This window comes from Necator americanus, chromosome I (assembly GCF_031761385.1).
Source record: "Necator americanus strain Aroian chromosome I, whole genome shotgun sequence".
In the NCBI taxonomy this organism is placed as follows: domain Eukaryota; kingdom Metazoa; phylum Nematoda; class Chromadorea; order Rhabditida; family Ancylostomatidae; genus Necator; species Necator americanus.
This window is the reverse complement of record NC_087371.1, coordinates 9,661,560-9,681,507: the sequence shown is the minus strand read 5'-3', so window position 1 is coordinate 9,681,507 and position 19,948 is coordinate 9,661,560. Positions and strand designations below refer to the sequence as shown.

Genomic DNA, 19,948 nt, shown 5'->3' with positions numbered 1-19,948 from the left:
CCCATTTCTGTCGAAGTGCGGAATAGAACCAGTTCCCCTCTCAAAAGTCCGTCAGTGAAGAACCAGCCATTGTATAGTCATCCAGACGTCTTAACGCTGACGCCTCGACAACTGGTACAGTGGACTTCATTGGAGGTTGATCAGCGAAGAAAAAAAATCGAAGAAAAATTACTAAGAAATACCATGAAAAAAAAGAAAAAGATGATAACGAAGAGATTTCTTGTGAAAGGTACGCTGTCAAGGTTTCGTAGATTGATTGTGTTCACCTCAAAACAAATAACTGTGTTGAGATGACTTTTAAAAATGTTCCAGAACATCCTACAATTGTAAAGACTGGAAACATCTTTTGTTCAAGTGAGTGCACATAGAAAAAAATCAACAAAAAGCTGAACAAGCAGTAATCTATTTGAGTTTGCTTATCGTTTGAGCGATTTTTTAGGATGATGAGGCGCTTGAGAAGATAAGTCACTCATGACTTTGATTTTTCCAGGCTCCGACGAACGCGATAACGCTGGAACGTTAGCTGTTAGTTAATAAAGAAAGATCAAAACCAATCTTGGCTACAGCTCAAGCAAATCAATCAAAAGTGATCTATTTGTTCAATTCCCTGAACCAAATCCAATCCCTCTTCTGTTGATGTCCTATAATAGTCACTAGACCCTTTGGCATAAAGACCCGCACAGGTGCGCAGATCGTTGAGGCGCGAAATATGATACGACGACATGACCCTCAGTGCACAATAGCACTTAACGTATCTAGCCGAAAACGACTAACGTTACTCTCTGGGATAATCACCGCTCGTAACAACAACAAATCGATTCGTATAAAAAGAAGAAATTTTGCACGTACCTGTAAACAATTCACCACTTGCTGCAACTTTTGCGACAACTTCGGCAATTTCTTTTGCACTGAAAGGACGATTAAATAATTTTATAGTTATTAATTACTGGGAAGGAGTAAAATATAAGGAAAAAAAGTTTTACATATGATTATACGACTTTCTAAATTATTTTGCAGAATTTTGCACATGATTTAGCATTCAAAAACGTTGCTGTGCCCCTTTCTGCATCCAGCACCCATTCCAAGCGGTGCTTGCACTCAACAGAGTGATGGTCCCACAAAAATATGCAGCATTAACAAAACAGAACATTCCGTATTTTTCTGCATTGTCATTTTTACGGCAATGCTTAATCTTCTCATTCCATGCGACTATTTTTCGGGATCTTTGGTAAGAATATGGTATTTCAGAGAGAAAAGGAAAGGAAATAGAGACTTTTTACAGTATCCGTGAATAGAAAAACCGTTACAAAATCCGTGAATAGAAAAACCGTTTCATCAGTCTTTCGCTTCCAATATGAATTAAGTACGATAACTACGAGTGATTAAGTGCACAAACGCAACATAAACCTGAGCAATCGTACTTTTTCAGAGATGTTCGCAACTAAAACATTACGTCAGCGTTTCCTTTAACTTAAGTACATAGCAAAAACGACATTGAGTCTGGAGAACATTATTCAGCTAACAAAAGTAGCTTTACACAACTTCGCTAGATTTCGCATTCCACTAAAAACCACTTAAACAATGAACAAACTCACAAAACACGGCATTCTGGTAATTGTTTGCATTGGGCGGTGTTGTTTGGCCGTCGGATGATTTGATGCAGTCCTGATTCACGTACACAACTTCATCTATCAATCGGGTTGCCTGCAAAGGAAAATTTATACATTTGTTTCGGGATTTGCACCATCTAGAAGCCATTAAATAGCTATCAGCTCAGTCACATCGTCCGCTATGTTCAATAACGTGTTATGACTCATCTTGAGAGAATAAACATCGAAAAACCGCTACGGAGATCAACATTTTTCCGCATTTTTCTTATACGGAGGCAAAACCTTTGACTTTGAATATTTTAGTGGTTAGAAAACAAAGATCGCAAAATGGAGCGAATTTTATTGTTGATGCAGCTCAAAATGCACTACCCAAAACTACAAAAAAACTACAAAATGCACTGAGAATTTATAGTTAGGTAAACATCATTCCTATTCAGCAGCTCCTCAGCAGAAAATACAAGAGGTGGATTCGCAACGAGGAAAGTCTAGTAACACTCAGCATCACAAGAAATTTTCGAGAATCACTTGTCTTGCATCTCTCGCTCAAAGAGGAGTGATTTCTCCTGGGAAAAATGAACTATGAGCAACGCTTACAAGCAATAAGTTCCATTTATTTACCCACTACCAAAATTATGTCAACAACATGGGGGATTAAGCGGGACTTTGCAGGATTGACCAGTTAGCTACATCATTTTTTAAAAGAAAACAATCCTTTCCAAAGTAAACAAAACAGCGCTGTTTTCCCATAAGCCCAGCAAGCAGGTGCAGAGGGAGAAAAACAGCCCGCGCGTGCGGATTTTTCTCATAACGTCTAAGACAAAACTCAGTTTAGAGTAAACAATCAAAATAGCTTCGCAAATGATACTGCAACCATGAAGGAAAGTAGCAACAAAACACACCCCATAGCTTATCATTCCCAAAGAATATACCAAATTAAATTTGACAAAAAAAAGCACAGTTATTCGGAATGCAGCTAGAAATGAAGAGAGAACTGGTGAAAGCGATGTATTCAGCGTAAACAAATACTAATAAAGATAAAATTTTTTAAAAAAAGTGAATAAAATGTTAGTACCTGCTCAACGTCGTCATCGATTTTCGTTGCCGGTTCGATCCTTTTGCTTCCTCGTACATCATCACTTACTCCATCAGCTGCTTTCGGTGATGTTATTTTTGACCGAGAATCCGTTTCTCGCTGGATCTGTAAAGCAACCTAGAAGTAACAACTTCATAGGAACTATTTCGCATATGGCGTACCCTCTTCGGAAATTGCCAAGACAACGACAACTGAACCTGTGGTAAACGGCAGCTGCAGAACATGAGTTCGTCAGAGTCAAGTTTTGGATACTCAGACCAGAATCGATACATGCACAGGTGCATTTCGATGTACGCTTATTGCAAAAATGCACTATTGTTGAGTAGAATGGTAACCGAAAACACTCTACTAACACTAGTGAACAGGTTTCGTATTAATCTGGTAAGTGCAGCGGAGTAGCAGACGAGAATACTAGTACTTCCAACATCAGACAACACTTTCTTTTGAGCTGGCGATAAAAAAAAAACCAAAATTATCCATCTAAAGGCAAATAAACTGGAATCCAAAAAGTAATAATATCAAATGGTAGCAGCTTAATCCGACAACAACTTTTTTGCATTAATATTTTGTCTATTAACTACCAATTTTGATATCTCCAACGAGTACAGTTTAGATTCATTTCTGTCATCCATCAAAAACAAACTTCAAGAAAAGAAAATAATCGTTTAGTATATTCTGTACATGCTATAGTCGGAGCCGTTGCTCCTATCCCCTTCATTTTTCGACGGCAAAAGAATCCCTTGAGTTTTGGACAGTTGCCAAAGGGGTCCTCATCACCTAACCTGCACCCCATGAGCTAGACATCTTCATCCGAAGAGGGTCCGCTTCTTTCCTATCGTACCTATGTTATAGTGTATGTGAGTATTTTACGGCAAGAAAGCAGACTCCAGAAAGCAGTTTCTGAACTCTTCGTTTTTTTCCTTTCATTTATACAATACAAAAAAAAAGACTTCTAAAAACTTCCGAAGTAATTCCAATTAAAAAAATTTAGCACCCCTAGGTAATTTGTGAGTTTCGAGGAACAAAAAACAACCAAACAAGCAACCAACAAATGTAAACATCCTGAGAAATCCAGTATCTCAAAGTAAACATAATACGTATAATAGACTCATAGATGCGGTAGTCGGGGCCAGTGCTCCGACCCCCTTCACATTTCGGCGGTTGGCGAAGGGTCGCCCTTCACTTTTCGGCGGTTGGAAAAGGAACCCCCTTCACTTTTCGGCGGTTGCGAAGAAATCCTCATAACTTGAGCAGCCTCATGAAGTAGACCCCCTTCACCTGAAGAGAGTGCGGCTACTCCCTATCACATCTATGAGTAGACTTCCTAATCATACCAACATCACAGAAATGAAACGATGTACAGCGACCAAATATTCCAAATAAGGTTCAGCATTATTAGTAGTTTTTTTACAATAAAATTGAAATATTAGGAGAAATAGGCTGGAAAAGGTGAACACGGGACGAGAGGAGTGAAAAAGTACTAAATCATCTTCAAAGAAATGAATGAACTCACCTGCAGTTTGATTTCATGTTGTTCTCGAACTCGGCGCAACATCGCTTCCACTGCTGCTCCTCCAGTAACATCTGGCGGCGCGGAATTTCCGTTCCTCGAAGCGCCTAAAATATGAAGTAAACGACTGCCTGTTGATAAATTTTACGAAACAATTCCCTATAATCGAGAAAAGTGCACTCATCCACTCATCGCTTAAGACTTCTAAAAACGCAATAAAGAAATTCGAAATTAATATCATGCCAATACCATAACTAATACATTGCCTCTCAAACTGTCCAAAATTGTGAACCAATCACAAACTATTTTTAAACTAACCAGAAGAAAAATCATTTGTCTGAAATTCTGTCAGTCATCCGCCCTGGATCGGCTGAATCTTCGCTTTTAAATCTTTTTAAATAACTTAATAATAACAATTCCAGCATAGAGCTACTATAAATGTAAAACAGCAGTGATAAAAAAGACAGAATCTGAAAGTTATTTGGAAAGCCCAATGAAGATACGCGAAGAGGAACACCATAGCGATCAATGCAATAAGGCCATCGGCGCTCAAATGATCGCTAATAGCGAAAGTGATAGGTGGCGAACAGAATGAGAGAAAAGAAAGGAGGACTCAAAAGCAAGGAACATTTCGTGAAACAGAATATTTGACGCAGAATTCGAGCAAAAAAAAAGCTACAAGAAAAATAAGCAACAAAAGGTTAAAAAAACAAGGAAGTAGAACAGGAACTACCAGTGTTGAGACCTCTAACGAGTGCATTTTAAATTCACTTTCTTTCCCCATCGCAAAAACAGGTTTCAAGAAAAAAACAACAATCATATGGTATTGATCAGTTATTATGTGAATATTTTCAAACAAGAAAGGTTACCCCAGAAGGCAAAATAACTCTTGATAATAACCACAAAGAAGAAGAAAATTAAATACGAAGTCTCTGACTTTGCTTAAGTATTGGAGTCGATTTCGCGATGTTTGTTGAGCATCAAAAACCAAGTTCGTTTTTAAACGCCCTTTTATTAGGACAAATGTTCCTACGCCGTCGTCGTCGTCACAGTCTGAGCACCACTGCGTTAGTGGATCATCGCGTGCTAGATTTGTTCCGCCACGCTCACTATACAGTTCTACAATACAGCGCAAAAAATAGATGAATGAAAAAAAATGGGAAAATTGACAAATTTCGGGACAAGGACAAGTAATTTTGTCAAAAGTTGAGGTAAATTAATCACCGACTAAAAAATCAGGAAACTGATGGAAAACAATGCAGAATAGCGAATTCGACTGCAGGACCAAAGAAAAGTTTACGTAGCTAGTGGTGACAGAAGTAAACTAAACACAATAAAAAGAAGATTTTAAAAGATTGATGAAACATTTGATTCAAGAGGTCGATAAGGAAAGTTAGGAGGATCTCCAATAGGAGCAAAAGTTTGAAAAAGTAAACATATCTGTAGTTAGAAATATATATATATATATATATATATATATATATATATATATATATATATATATATAGTATAACTATAACTATAACTTATATATATATATATATATATATATATATATATATATATATATATATATAAGTTATAGTGGAAAATTATGGAAAGCAAAAACAGTAAAGATTTCCTTATCTATATTCTTCACTGTGAATACAAAATGTCATTTCCTCAACAAATGATATAGGATTAATATAAACTCGTTGAACAGTTGTAACAATGAGTTATTACACAGCTCCGCCAACAAAACTTCGCAACAGACAAACATCAAGGAACAAAAGTCGCTAGAAAGAAAAAATGAACTACTGCTTACCTAGACCAGCATTCTGCTTCCCGATAGGCTGCGTTTTTCGTTTCAGCGATCCCACTAAGCTGTCATCGTCATCCGACGACGAATCTGGAACAACGAATGCAAGGTGACACTGTCAATAATCAAATGACTTCAACAGTCGAAGAAGCGGAACATGTCCGCCACATACCAGATGCCCGGTTGTATCGACCTCGTGACTCAGTCGACCGTTTAATCGGCTGAACGATGCTGGGCCGTTCTTTGTAACCTTGTGAGTACTCAGCCAGTGCTTGCTGTACGGCTTCAGCTCGAATCTCTGGAAAGTGCGTGTAATTCAGCGCTTCGAACATCGATGACAAGGCAATGCTTCATCGCGTAAAAAGCCGTGGAATAAAAAATTAATGGGAAAGGTGAGGTATACTGTATAGAGAGATCGTGTACATAGAAGAATGAGTGAGATCTGCACATACAAATGAGTCATTCTTTCGGTGCAAAATGACAAGTGACAAGTATGAGCAACCGTTGTGAAGTGTCCGGTGCCAACGCAATGTAAATAATGAGGAAATTTAGTAACATACTCTGAAAACGTTTAAAAGCAGCATCCAACAATTTTGTTCCTCCTGTTTCTGCCTTTAAACGATGTGTTTCTACCGTTAGTAGCTACGGTTAAGAACGCCGATTGCAAATACTACAACAAAACCCAAAACTTCTGTCCAAGTCCGGGAACTAGACGGAGCAAGAGCGAAACTGGTCAGTTTACCCGACTAAGCAACTCTGTACATCGGTAGGAGTGATGGAATGAAATGGCGTGAAGTGGATCACATAACTCACTTATAAAGAGTTGTTTCTTCAAGTGTTACTTGAGAACTATGTCTCGAGCCTTATCTACTATGGAATAGAGCCTAGTAACGAAAATTTCACCCAGACGCCGTTTTAAGTTGCACTAAGCAGAAAAGTTTCTGCTAATTGTAGAATGGAAGAAGATGGAAATATTTCCATAGATAGAAAGATTAATGCAAGTTTCCACAAACCCAACCAAAAGAAGAAGTAAGTTTATGGTGAAAGAAAAGAACATGGATGAGAATAAAAGGAATGTGACTGGTGACTCGTCGAGTCAAATAAATCACAAACTTTTCTCTTCCAACCAAAGAACAGAAAAAAGAGAGAAGTCAAAACCCACCAGAATGAAACCTTGTCTCATCCCGTGTAAGCCGTCGTTGATGCTGTCGATGTGCACGCGTCCCTGGACTTCCTTTGGATTGTCCTGGATCTGGAGAAAAAAAGACAATTTCGTGACCTAAGTCAAATAATGCTGCAGAATGCTTTCCAAATGCAAGAATTCGGAAAGTGACAATTCCATGTTTACAGACTTCTTAAGGAGAGCTGAGTGTGCTTGACGAAAATGACATTTTGAATACCTGAGGACAACCACAAGCTCAATTTATAGGAGGGGAAATGAAAGAAAGAAAATTCAACGCAAAATAAGACGAGTTGAGAGGTCCATTGAATTATTGTCAAAGGAACATAATATTGAATCATGCAAAGAGCAGTTAGAGCTTTTAGGGACAACGTTCTTATGTCTCAAGCGATTAACCTAGGCTCATATACAAACAAGTTTGCGCGCAACTATAGAAAGAACACACACGACAGAACCGGTTAATAAACGATATGAAGGTTGAGTGAACGAAATGACAGGAAGTCTAGAGTTGTTACTTAGATCCACACACAATATCTGAACTTCTGAACCTTTAGAAACAGAGCGCAAAACTTTGTCGGAAGTCAGAAGTATCGTATAGAAAAATATCTGTTCAAGCTGTTGAATACTACTCATAGATGAGAGCAATACAGCTTTTAGCACAAAAAGAAAAACATAGAAGAAGCAAGAGGAAACATGCACTTCTAAGCTATAATTGCTTGCAACAACGCTCCAACACAGTAAATTGAGAAACGAACTACTAATGGCTTTAGAAGTGTAACGAAAGAGAGTATTGATCACAACTATTCTACCCTGCCTCGCTAAATAGCCGTCAGTGTCAAGAGTTTACAACGTTTACAGACTAGTGTACTCTGTTGCCCAGATTTAAAAGTATCTGCATCGGAGTACACATGAAGTTTTGGTAATTCTGACAAATATCCGTTGTTTAAAACTTTTAATGCACGAGGACCAGAAGCTTCTTGTCAAAACAAAGCTGTTACATGAATTCCTTCCCATGTTATGCTACGATTCAAATCCCCAAACGATAAATCGAATCTCATTGGCCCCGTCACGAACTGACAAGTGTTGTGTCGGATCCATAGCGACATTGACCTTGAACGGATATAAAGCACCGCTCTGTCACGGTCAAACATAGAAACCATACGAAAAAATGTAGATGAATGGCACAAACCTGCGCTACAGCCTTTGCTGAATTTTCCAAGAATCAAATTTCGTTTCTTCTCATAGCCTTTTTGTGTGATGTCACCTGAAACGAAATTAGACAAGAAATTCTATGTATAGGAGCAGAGCTCATTTAGTAGCAAAGTTTTCGGAGAAGAATACACCCAATTTTATGCTGTTAATTGGAAAACATATGCTTATGCACAACTGCATGATCTCACGAAAGTGACTGAGATGAATTAACCTAGCTTCCCTAAAGGATATGACACTATATTGCATTATGTATATTGCACTTTAGATACCACGCCAAGCCAAAAACAACCTCTATGTATCGACGAATCACATTCTGAGTCCAATACTGTGTATCCGTAAATTCACATTTCATCTGTCCAATAAATTACAACTACTGGACTTAACTAATAACGGATAACATAATTTCTGGGAAGTTTTTACCAAACAACTTCAGAGAATTGAAGTTGTTCTTTTAAAAAATTTCCATGCTTTAGACAAAGTGTAAGCTTGCGAGTTTTAAGGTGCTCTAACTGTTTACCTTAATATAGAGAAACGCGACCACAAAAGTTCTTTTTCAAGTGATTTATAACAGGCTTGTTTAGCTATCAACTATCAGCTATTCTTACTTTCACTGAAACAAAACCCCCATTAGCATATTCAGGTACGAGTGTCGTTCAAAGCTCTAAAGTGAAAATAATAAATCATTGACATTTCTCGCTTTCTTTCATTTTCAAGAACATTTCCACAATTTTGTTAAGAGAGTGCACCTTCCCATTGACGTTCTATATTTTCGTTGTGTTTAATTTTAATTGAACGGGGATTGATCGAAAAAATGGGTGCTCTAATTTATATCTAGGGAACCCGACCTCCATTTTTACATATAATTCTACATTCCACTTCTACATATCAATTCCTCTCATTCATATCGGTAGCAGGATTTCACTTTGGTAATGATAGCAACTATTTCTGGATATTATTATGATTTTTCTAGCACCGACCACAAAACAAAATTCCCCGCAAGAACCATCGTAACATTCCCCTAGCTTATTCTCATATTCAAATAGAAAAAATCAAATAAGGTAAGCAAATTGTAGCAATATGCTAATAATATAATGATTTTAGCACACTGCGCTATAATAGCAATGATGATGGCAAAATGGTTATAGACAATATAGTTATAAATTATAGATGGTTATGATGATTGATTCCAAGTACCCCTTACTCACACCCCTTCTATTGTTCAGCTAAAAAAAACATGATGAGTGCCTCCACATTCCGAAAACACGTGGACAAGGTTACCCTCTTTTTGTCTTTCTCTCTCCCATGGTCGGCGGGCCCCCACTGACTGACCAACCTTCACTGAAAGCCGAAAACAGCTACGATAACCTTCACCACGCTGTTTCGTGACTCATTCGTATTCTTTCGATTAGCAAAAACCACAGATTCCTGATGACTACGCAAACGTGGTGATAAGCAGAAGAGTGCTAAGCAGAAAGACAAATAGCTAGCAGTTGTGTTGACCACTGACCTTCACTGAGCTCCAATTCGAGGATTGCTAACTGTTCTCGAACATCCTCGGGAAGATGAGCTAGTTCCTGTTCAAGCATCGACTAAATGCTTGGACGAGGGATTGGAATTGCAGCCACTCTGAAAGCAGAAAAAAAATCAGAAAACATTATTGCGGTGCACTTAACAAAGAAGTAATCGGTCATCCAATAGCGGCAAACATGATCAATGAAGAGACGTCAATCAATGGCAGCTAAGAAACATTTAGCAATAAATCATGAACCAAACCGCTGGGAATTTCTGTGCAAAAGAAGAGGATACGTGGGGGGACTGGTTAGATAAAATTGCCGTCCATATCCAAAAACGGGACCGGATGATCGACTGACAATTATGTGAGGTAGGCGAGAAAAGAAGCAAAGTTAACGGAGCCGAAACTCCGGCGCCGCACTCCTTGATCAGACGCAGGCGGCCCGCGGCGATTTTCTCGCGGGAAAAAGAGATCGCTTCAAACTAAAAAACGGTGCCGAGGTGTGGGTGTGTGCGTGCGGTGGCAAAGGAGACCTCCAATGAGAAAAACATACATCCAACCTCACACAAATATGTCTGCGTAAGAGAGCGATGTTTATTCGCGAGTCTTTGTTTGCTGTGACTTGTCGATATGCGCTCGAACGACAATTTGCCTCACTTTAACGATAATTACGAGTCGCGAGTAATGCTGTAGTCACATAAATTACAAACGGGACAATGACTGTGTGGTGATGATGGCGCTCTCCTATGAAATTAAGCGATGGTGTCGGAAATGCGAAGTGTTGATGTCTTCTGAATAACTAGTTTTTCATTGGAGGAAAAAGTGCAACGTGAAATAAGAAACAAACATAGAATATGCGATAAAAATCAAAAGATAGAAGGAAACAGACGTGATGGTCTTACGGTTTCGCCATCCATACACGAAAAATTGAATCTGAATCAGTCCACAGCGACAAATATAGTAATGGAGAGAAAACATTGATTGATGTTGTTGCATGTCGGCCGGTGTTAGTCATAAATGCCCACATCCAACTTCCAACATATCGGAGGCAAAATATCCATAAAGAAAAGATTAAAAATTGCCAAAAAAAAATCCTGGAGCAATTTAACAAATGATATGCTCAGCTACTTGTTCTCATGTTCATGCAATAAGATATATCTCAAAAACTGATCTCTACGAGAAATTCTTTTCAACAACAACAAAAAAAAACAACAACAGATTCTGGATGTATGTGTAGTGGACCCAGCGATTAAAGAGCTGCGTATTGCATTTAATCGACGATAAAAATACAATGCGCACAGACGCACTCACCTCCGCTTTTCACAAACGAATGCCACCATATAGCCTAATGAGAGGAATGAAGAACAGACGAAAACGAGTCTGAGAACGTCTCAAAGAGACTCTCTGGAAACTACAATGAGTGTGAATTTCTTCAATGACCAGTTTCGATTCAGCTAATTAGGTTTGAACTATTTCTTTTAGAGGAAAACTGCACCTCTTCTCCTTTCAAGCACGACAATAGCCCCGTGAATATATGTGGATGAATCAATGAACACAAAAATGTTTATACACATATATACATATACATCATGATCGTTTTTCAAGTCATTCAATTCGCTTGCATTTGCAATTTTGCACTAATCCACTAACTGTTCAAGAGCATTCACCACAGTGACGCAATTGAAAACACAGTTGAATACGTGAATAACGACGGATAGATAAATAAAAGTGTAGTGCAGCTATCCCAATGTCGTGAATAAAGTGAAAGTGCGTATTCGTATGAATGAACAGATATTTGCGGAGAAAAAAAAAGCACTTTTTCCATCATATGACACGATCGAAAGCACGGTGTGAAGTACACTTGAGAAATGAAAGCAGCTCGTTGACAAGAAAATCACCACTACGAGTGGAAAAACGTCGGAAACAATTTCTAACCATCAACGATACACGTTTCGTTAAAGAGAAAAAGTTCGAAACGAAAAACTTAATTGCGGAGAAGTTTACCGAGACCCCGGGAAGAACCCTCGTCCAGAACTTTTCAATAAATATGAATCATTCTTAGGGAACTCGCTTCCGGCTCGTTGACACAGTTTCTGGTGCTCCGATAAGGACATTACAGGATTGTTCTCAATCTGTGCAGTACGCAATGATAACAAGAGAAGTGGAATCACAGCACTACTAGCAATTTCTCACAAGGTCATAAGAACTTTTCATTATTTCAATATAAATGAATAAATAAATAAATCTTTTGTGAAAATTCTTTCGTATTTCAAACTATCCACATAAGCAACCAGCAATAAAAAAGTTCATTCTATTCTTGATTAGAATTTTAAAAAATGTTAAAAATGTGAAGAAATTGGAAGTAGGCCACTCAACCACTATGGAAGGAGACGAGAGAAAATGTGAGAAACATTCACAAAACCACACAGAGAATACATCGATCTATTTTTTGATATTACAACTTTTTTAAGTAGATCACTCCTCTACTTCTTTCATAAATCTATCGAAATAGGAGCAAGGAGCATACCGTTGAATCTAGTTGATAATATTTTCCTAGTGGGAACGGTGCCACATAAATATCGGCGGATTTATCGGATAGTATAAGTTAACGTAATGAGTAACAAAAGGGATTTCTTGTCAGGAACTCGTTATAGCGGCACAAAGGAACCTGTGGAGTTCCGTAACGACTGTACAATTGTCGTAGATTTACACTATGAGGTGTGTTATTACCAGGAACTCATGTTCCTCAAACAAATGACCATTAAACTGAGCGGAAACATAAAAAAGTGAAGGATTCACGAAGAAGTCGTTCAACATTGAACAAAGAGTAGAAAACGAGGATGTCAGGGTACGACCGGATACGAGGGAGACGGATTGTGCTCGAACCTCAGCCACCTCCCGAATTGAGGGTTGATTGATGAATTCGAGCTCACTGATATCGGAAAGGTGTTCTCACACCGTCCGTCGCTCGCTCACAACGCCGCACAACGAGCACCTGCTGGTTGAGATCAATAGAGGTGAGAACGGAATGGGACGGAACGGAACGGAATGGAACAGCGACGGTTTGTCAGCGGGGGCACTCACAGTACTCGGAGCCGGAGCAGCAGCTCCTGCCATCGACAGCGACAAGGAGGTGAAGAGCAGCCGAGCGCTCGTTCGTACCACCAGCAACCCGTACGTCCTCGATCGATGGCTCTGGCCCACCACCACCACCGCCGCCACCATCCATGCCACCCGGCCGGCCGTCCGTCCGTCCGTCCCTCCGTCCGTCGTCCCAGCACCAATTTGAGGTCGAGGCGAGGTGAGTGCCTTACTCACTCACTCACTCACGCACTCACTCCCTACGTTCAGTCTAGTTTTCAAATGTCACCATTCATCCGTGCATTTTCACCGATTCACCGATTCCTGGTCATTTCACATGGAAATTGAGCAGAAAAATAAGTAATTTTCCTGGATGGTCTTTTCGTTTTTTTTTCTGCGTTTGAATCGAACGACTTTCTAATTTCCATAATTACTTTCCTAAAAATCCAATTGCCCTTTGCCGAATTCTTTTTTTTTAAATCTTATTACTTTTTAGTTGTAATAAGAACTTACGGGAACTATTGTTCGGTTTCGCAAACCTTTGATGCTCGCCTGGCCGGCAAAAAGTTGTTTTATGACAAAAAGTTCTTTGAAAAAAAACGAAAAAAAAGAGACTGAGAATTTCTTGTAACGAATTCTCTTTTATGATGAAATGTGTACGAAGTTAAAAGAGAGGTCAATAATACCTGTATGAGGACTTAGACACAAAAAGTGCTCTGAACAACGTGTGATTTATACATGATGAACTTAGCGTTACTGTTTTATTTGTGGAATATTTCGAGGATGTTCCCTTAAATACTCATATTTCAAGACATATAATACATTAGAATATTTTGGACATGACATCATTTCCAAAAAGAAACGACATCAGCTGCTCCCGAGGAGCTCAACCTCCGAGATCTCCAGAAAAAAGGGAATAAAAAACGAGAAGGATTGCCTCGGACATCATCACCCACATTTGTGGATTTACTGCTGAACTCGTCGCTTTTGCTGATTCTTATCAGAAATAGATGTTGGTCATTCGAATATTCGAATTCGAAATCATGGTTTCATAGGAACAGGGAAGCGTATTAATGGTGCAGTTAAGGACAAGTCAGCAACTTGCTCGATTCCTGGAGGTAAGGGTAAGACTTAATTTCTCAGGAATTCCGGGAAAGATTTGGGATCCCCTGACAATTTGACTTGGAAAATCGATGGGAATCTATTATAAATCAATAATAATTTAATCTATGATACAAAAAAGCAAAAATTTATTATAAATCACATTTGAAACACGGGGAAACCCATACGAGTGAAATTACAGCGCAAACGTGCAATTTAAGGACCCAGTTGCGTTGTAAATAAAGCTCGCCACAAAAATTTAGGTCCTATTCGCCCGATAACGACTGCATTCACTAGAGAATTCCTTATCTTGTCAATCAGTGGTCGGAATCGGATGTCAGGCGCTGTCCAAGGTTTCTCTCCTCTGCTCCGTTCTATGGCCCTTCTTTAAAAAATATGATACTCTCATTGTATCAGAAGAAAAAACCAGGATTACAATCCAACAAGTTGGCCGTATGGCAAGTTTAGGATTTCCAGATGCTATGGGGTGGGGAGTATGATCGACGACAATGTGGTTGCACTAATATTTACACAGATACATGTTCCGCTTCCCATCCTCATTTTCTAACAGCTATAATCCATGAAATAATGGGATCTCACGACACGACGAAATCGGTAGCGGTGCGGCGGAACTCGCAAAACAACGCAGTCGAAGCCGAAAGCGAACGCCGATGTTTCGACGTGGTTGAAATGAGGTCCATGGACCGGCGAATTGCTCGATGTATGTGCTGTAATAATTTAAGAGAGTCCGCGATGAGAAAAAAAAAGGAAGAAGGAGAAAAAACCGAAGATTCTCCGGGAAAAAGAACGGACAGACGCACGGGGATGGATAGTCACAGAGAAGGAAGCGATTCCTATCTCGGAATGATTTCCTGCTTTTCACGGGGGGAACAACCTGCCTGCTTAACTTATGATTTGCGTTTTACCTGAACATTCATTTGATCGTTCGAATATTGGCGGTTTGAGACGGAATTAGTTAGCAAATTAAGTTGGAAAGACGCATTTAAGGTTTTTTTTTCGAAATGAAATTCTAAAGGCCTTGATATTTATTTTTATTAAATTTCTATGCTTGGATTCTCTTGGCTTTTTTTCGAATTTTAAAAGCTCTTTCCATCTTCAATGGGTCTTATTTGCTATTTATGTGTTCCATATGTTTCATTTATCTCAGTAAATCCCTAAAGGATACTCACCATAAACTCTGAATCGAATACGATTCAACAACTGAGCACATCAATCCCCCATAAAAAAAGAGTAGCGAGAACTGGTCTCCGCCTCCATACTGCCACAAGAGAGTAAATTACAGCAGTAAGATTATGTATCGTATCTGGAGCGTTCATGAGATGCATCGAAATTATGGTGGTTATTAATTCATCACCCAACTGAAATATATAAATAATTTAGACTGTTAAATGCACGTCCCGGAATCATTACGGATAATTGCTCCCGAAGAACGAGAAATGCGCGTCGAACCCATTTCATTCCACTGCCTTCCCATACGACTAACCGTCAAAGGAATCGCATAAAATGTGGATTACGGATGAAACTAGCCGTCAAAACGACTTTTTACATCCGAGTGATGAAAATTACAGTACGCGGCTTCATTTCACTAGACATAAGGGTGGAGTAAAAAGTCGCATCATCGGACAAAATGGTCACTCCGGGCTCCTGATACGATGGTTTTATCGATTTGTAGAGGGTGTTTGCATGTTGTTACAACACTTACAAACAACATCAACGAACGAACGACGAACCGTAGCCCTATTAGTGAAAAGACTGGGACCCAGTTTAAAAAATTCCCGTCGACGCTGTCTTTGAACCACAAAGGTTCTCATTCCTGTGTAGACGCAAAGTTTCCACCACCCTTTTTTGTCTTTCTTTTTTTTTCGCATTTTTTTTTCTTCAAAATTTCTACAATTTCACTGCTAAACGTTGAGGTCCAGGTGAACTCTGTGCTCGTCAAGTGATCCAGGTCACAGTCAGCAATACGAAAGAAATTTTGTTGCGATTTTGCATGGAATATGAAATATTTTAACTACTTTTGTCTTACGAGTAGATTTTCAAAGTTTTCACATATTTTCTAGGTTGTTATGAAAATCCGGAAACTCATATATGACAATTTTTTTTTGAGAACATTAGATACTTCAGTGTCCGAGCCATCTATCAAAAGCAGCACCGGAAGCAACTCTGATTGAAGCTGGCTGGCTTATTAATATTATTATTCTCCCACTGCTCGAAGATTCTTCCGTGCATGTTCTTTTAGCATCTCTGTGAAGTGAATCAATGTGTCATATATTCGTTTGATGCCACCTCGAAGTCTCTAACATCGCTTCTATGCAGCCCATAGTTCGGCTCCTCAACGGAAATCGAAGCCACCTCCTCAGTGACTTCAAAGAGGTTCTGGTGGAACTGGACGAGTGTATTAATTGATTGATCCTATAATTCCCAAAGGAGAGGATGACGTTGAAATGTTTGCCCTAGTAAAATCAATAATCAAGAATCTTGTGTTCCTGCTCCATTTAATGACAAGCCATTCTTTTTAAAGGCAACACCCCACGAATCTGAGGTGGTACGGGTTCCAGGTGGGTTATGCCATCTACGGGGTCGTAGATGGTGTGGAAAAGAGTGATTCCGTCCGTTTCTCCCTGTATCAATCGAAACGGACAACCTCGGAACGCTGTTTCTTACAAGGTCCTCAATTGCAGCGCGCCACCCTTGCGCTGCCCCATGCCTGCGATTCGTCCGAATGGGTTTTCGACGAATCGCAGACGGGGCATCATTGGGCGGAGCGCAACATAAGCCATCATAAGAAACAGCATTCCAAGGTCGTCTGTTTCCACTGATACAGGGAGAAACGGACGGAATCACTTTCTTCCACACAATCTACGACCCCGTGTAGGCATAACCCACCTGCACCACCTCAAATTCGTGTGGTAACGCCTTTAATTCATACGATGATCGCATTCTGCGAATCTTATGCTAATATGATCAATAAAGGATAAAAGGGTAAAGTGTCTGGCGTTGATCAATCCGCTTCGGATGTGACGACACGTTCAGTTCAGAATCGTCTGAGATTCCAGCCTATAGCCGCAATGACTTGCGTCGATCGTGCAGTCACTTCGCAACCTCTTACCTACTGCGCTACACCGGCCCGTCGAAATGTTAGCCGTAGTAAAACATCTTGGGTCCTTGCTCCGCCTAATACAACAGCAAATTATCGTTTGAAATACATAGAATAATTGCGAACTTGACTGCTAATCTAGTAAAAAGAATTCTTAACTTAACTAATCTTCCAACCGCAAGTTGACTCGGCGTACTGTGGACTTTTGGAACACGGACACGCGACAAGAGGTGGCGCGGTGATTTCGCATTTTCGACAGCATTTTATGGATTTTTTTTCACACCTGAGTGAAGGTATGCGTTTCCCGAGTTCACTTCTGACTGTTGTCTTCCATCATTGTCGATGAACCAGCCCTACTAGATCTCGCCGTGGTTTACTATGTATTAGCGCCAAATTTATCAGTATTTAGTATTTATTTAATAAATTTAGTATGTAGTAATCAGAGGGAGGAAGACATCCTGAAATTCTGGTACGATGTTCATGTCAAAATATTTCAGGCAAAAGAAAAATTCCAAGCTACTGGTCACATTATTCTAGTGGTCATCAGAGTTAAACATGCGAAAATTCTACTCGTTCTAAAATTCTACTTACGTGGTTCCTATGGTATTGATGAAGGTATTAATGAACCCTGTGGTATTAATGAAGAAAGCTGCGAAAAAAAAGACGAAATAATGAACCTGATACACCTGGGGATTCCCATGTCGCTGGTTTCTGAGTCATCCGTTACCCAAGGCGATGGGGCAGAAAAATTTCAAAAAATTACTGTTTTAAAGGTATCTACCATTATAGTCGTTTAGAAAAGTTTTTTTTACAAAGTCGTGTTTGTTTGATGTTGTTATTGCTTATTTTTTGTTGTTGTGGTTGTTTTTGTTCTTTAAGTGTTAATTTTTTTGTAGTTGTTTTATGAGGGAACGACAGTCATCATAAACACTCAATGCCCATGCCTACACTCCCATACAGTTCTCTTCCCTCGTGTAATTACTTATACTTATGTATACTATATACTACTACTGTACAAAACTGGACAGATCGCCCCTAATCTTCTCCTACTCCAAATTGTTGGTATAAGAGAAGATTATGGGCGATTTCTGGATAATAACCTAACATTTAGATCGTTACGGGTTTATAAATAATGCATTCTGGTCACGAAAGATCAAGTGTGGATTTAGGTGGAGACGATGGAATCAAATTATCACATAAATCCAAGGAAGAGGACAGAAATCTGCAGATTCACAGTGGCGCTGCAGAGAGGAAAAACAACGACACCATCGCTTCTGCAAAATGAGAAATTGCGATGAGTAGCAAAATGAGCTGCAAATGTGCGCACAATTTGTAAACGCTATAAATTCTGACGAGGATAAACAGCTCGGCAGCAGCCAAATGTACGCTTTACATAAATCGAAGTTGTTTATGTCCATATATTGAATGAGAAGTAGAGAATACATAATGAAAGAGCAAAGATTCGATGGGGATGATCTTGTAACTGTGTAATTTTCAATACATATGTACACCCAATCATTGATACATATGCACTATGCACAAAAAAAAAGCGGAAATTCCTTTTATTTACATACCAACGGAATTTGTAGGTAAGGAAGAACAAATCCAACAAAAAAATTTTTTTATCATGTATTACATCCTTTCTGCAATTTATTTTTTTTTCACAAAAAAAGCAAAAATTTCCTACATTTATATATAAGCGAAATTCGTAAAGCAGGATAAATCCAGTGAAAATAAGTTTAAACAACGTTTTTTAAACATGTATCACATACTTTTCGCAGTTTATTATTTATTTTCTTTAAAAAAACCCCGAAGACTCGACTACAATTAATAGCGCAGGGATTGCAAAAGAAGAATAATCAAGACAGATCTGGAAAACTCGACCAATATCCTTGAAGTTAAATCGTTATCAACATAAATGACTAGCCATATGAAAATTTAAAAAAAAAATAAATAAAGTAAATGTGCAGATCATAAGTGTAGACGAGAAACATATCTCATCGGGAAAATTATCTTTAATTATCAATCATGGCAAAAAAAAAGAAATGTTAAATAAAAATGAATCAAAATGGAGGAAAGAATGATGTGATCGTCAGAAAAAAAGAAGAAGAGATAAGTACTTCTGCGTTTATACGAAACAATAAGTAAAAAAAAAACATGAAAAAGGAAGAAAATTAAAATTACATAGATGTATATATTTATGCATGAAGCAGTGGCTGTGATGAAGAAATTCCTTTCACGAGCAAAACCAGAAAGGGGTGTGGCTTTTGAATGTAAAACAAACATGGAGCTATTATTCCCAGGATATTATAAAAAGCAATCGGTTAAAATATTATCGAAAAAATTATTCGAAAAAGAGCTATTTCAAGAACAGATTTTTCCAATTGCAGAGGAAAGAAAAAGTAGGTAAGAATTAGAATTAGAAATTTACACTGTGTTTCTATTTTACAGTATTTTTGGGCGCCGTACAATTTAGAACGTGAAATGACCGGGAGATAATTAAATCGTTTCGAGACCGCATTAAATAGTTTTTTTTTCTTCGCGAAATGTCCTACATACATAATCTTCCTCACATCCGGACACATCTTTCTGGAATCCACAAAAATAAAACTGCTAAGAGAACATCGAAACAGTTGCTTTCTGCCGCTTCCGAACACAAATATGTAGAGGCGTAAAATAAGAACGTGAGGCTTAAGCTTCGAGCGCTGGGAGAATCTCACGGCCCTCTCGGT

The 19,948-nt window shown here is 38.8% G+C and overlaps 2 protein-coding genes across 3 annotated transcripts in view; one reads left to right on the top strand and one right to left on the bottom strand.

The window, feature by feature from the left end:
- The window catches only part of RB195_005004 (uncharacterized protein), a gene marked incomplete at both ends in the record, with an annotated part of 28,416 nt that extends 18,427 nt beyond the window's left edge, over positions 1-9,989 (bottom strand). The window contains 9 exons of the mRNA XM_064177269.1: positions 850-908; positions 1,596-1,704; positions 2,683-2,808; positions 4,217-4,320; positions 6,018-6,101; positions 6,184-6,309; positions 7,174-7,263; positions 8,381-8,455; positions 9,911-9,989. Of these exons, the coding sequence (XP_064034394.1) occupies positions 850-908; positions 1,596-1,704; positions 2,683-2,808; positions 4,217-4,320; positions 6,018-6,101; positions 6,184-6,309; positions 7,174-7,263; positions 8,381-8,455; positions 9,911-9,989 (852 nt within the window). The remainder of the gene's footprint in view (positions 1-849; positions 909-1,595; positions 1,705-2,682; positions 2,809-4,216; positions 4,321-6,017; positions 6,102-6,183; positions 6,310-7,173; positions 7,264-8,380; positions 8,456-9,910) is intronic.
- Positions 9,990-12,944: 2,955 nt separating this feature from the next.
- RB195_005003 (uncharacterized protein) lies at positions 12,945-18,501 on the top strand (the record flags this gene model as incomplete). Of its 2 annotated transcripts, XM_064177268.1 has the most annotated exons (3): positions 12,945-13,090; positions 13,207-13,217; positions 18,386-18,501. In XM_064177268.1, 3 exons carry the CDS (start codon positions 12,945-12,947, stop codon positions 18,499-18,501), a joined length of 273 nt encoding a protein of 90 aa, XP_064034392.1. The 2 variants fall into 2 exon arrangements, with proteins under 2 accessions (XP_064034392.1, XP_064034393.1); XM_064177267.1 differs by lacking the exon at positions 12,945-13,090 and having other exon boundaries at positions 13,106-13,217.
- Between the last annotated feature and the right edge of the window lie 1,447 nt (positions 18,502-19,948).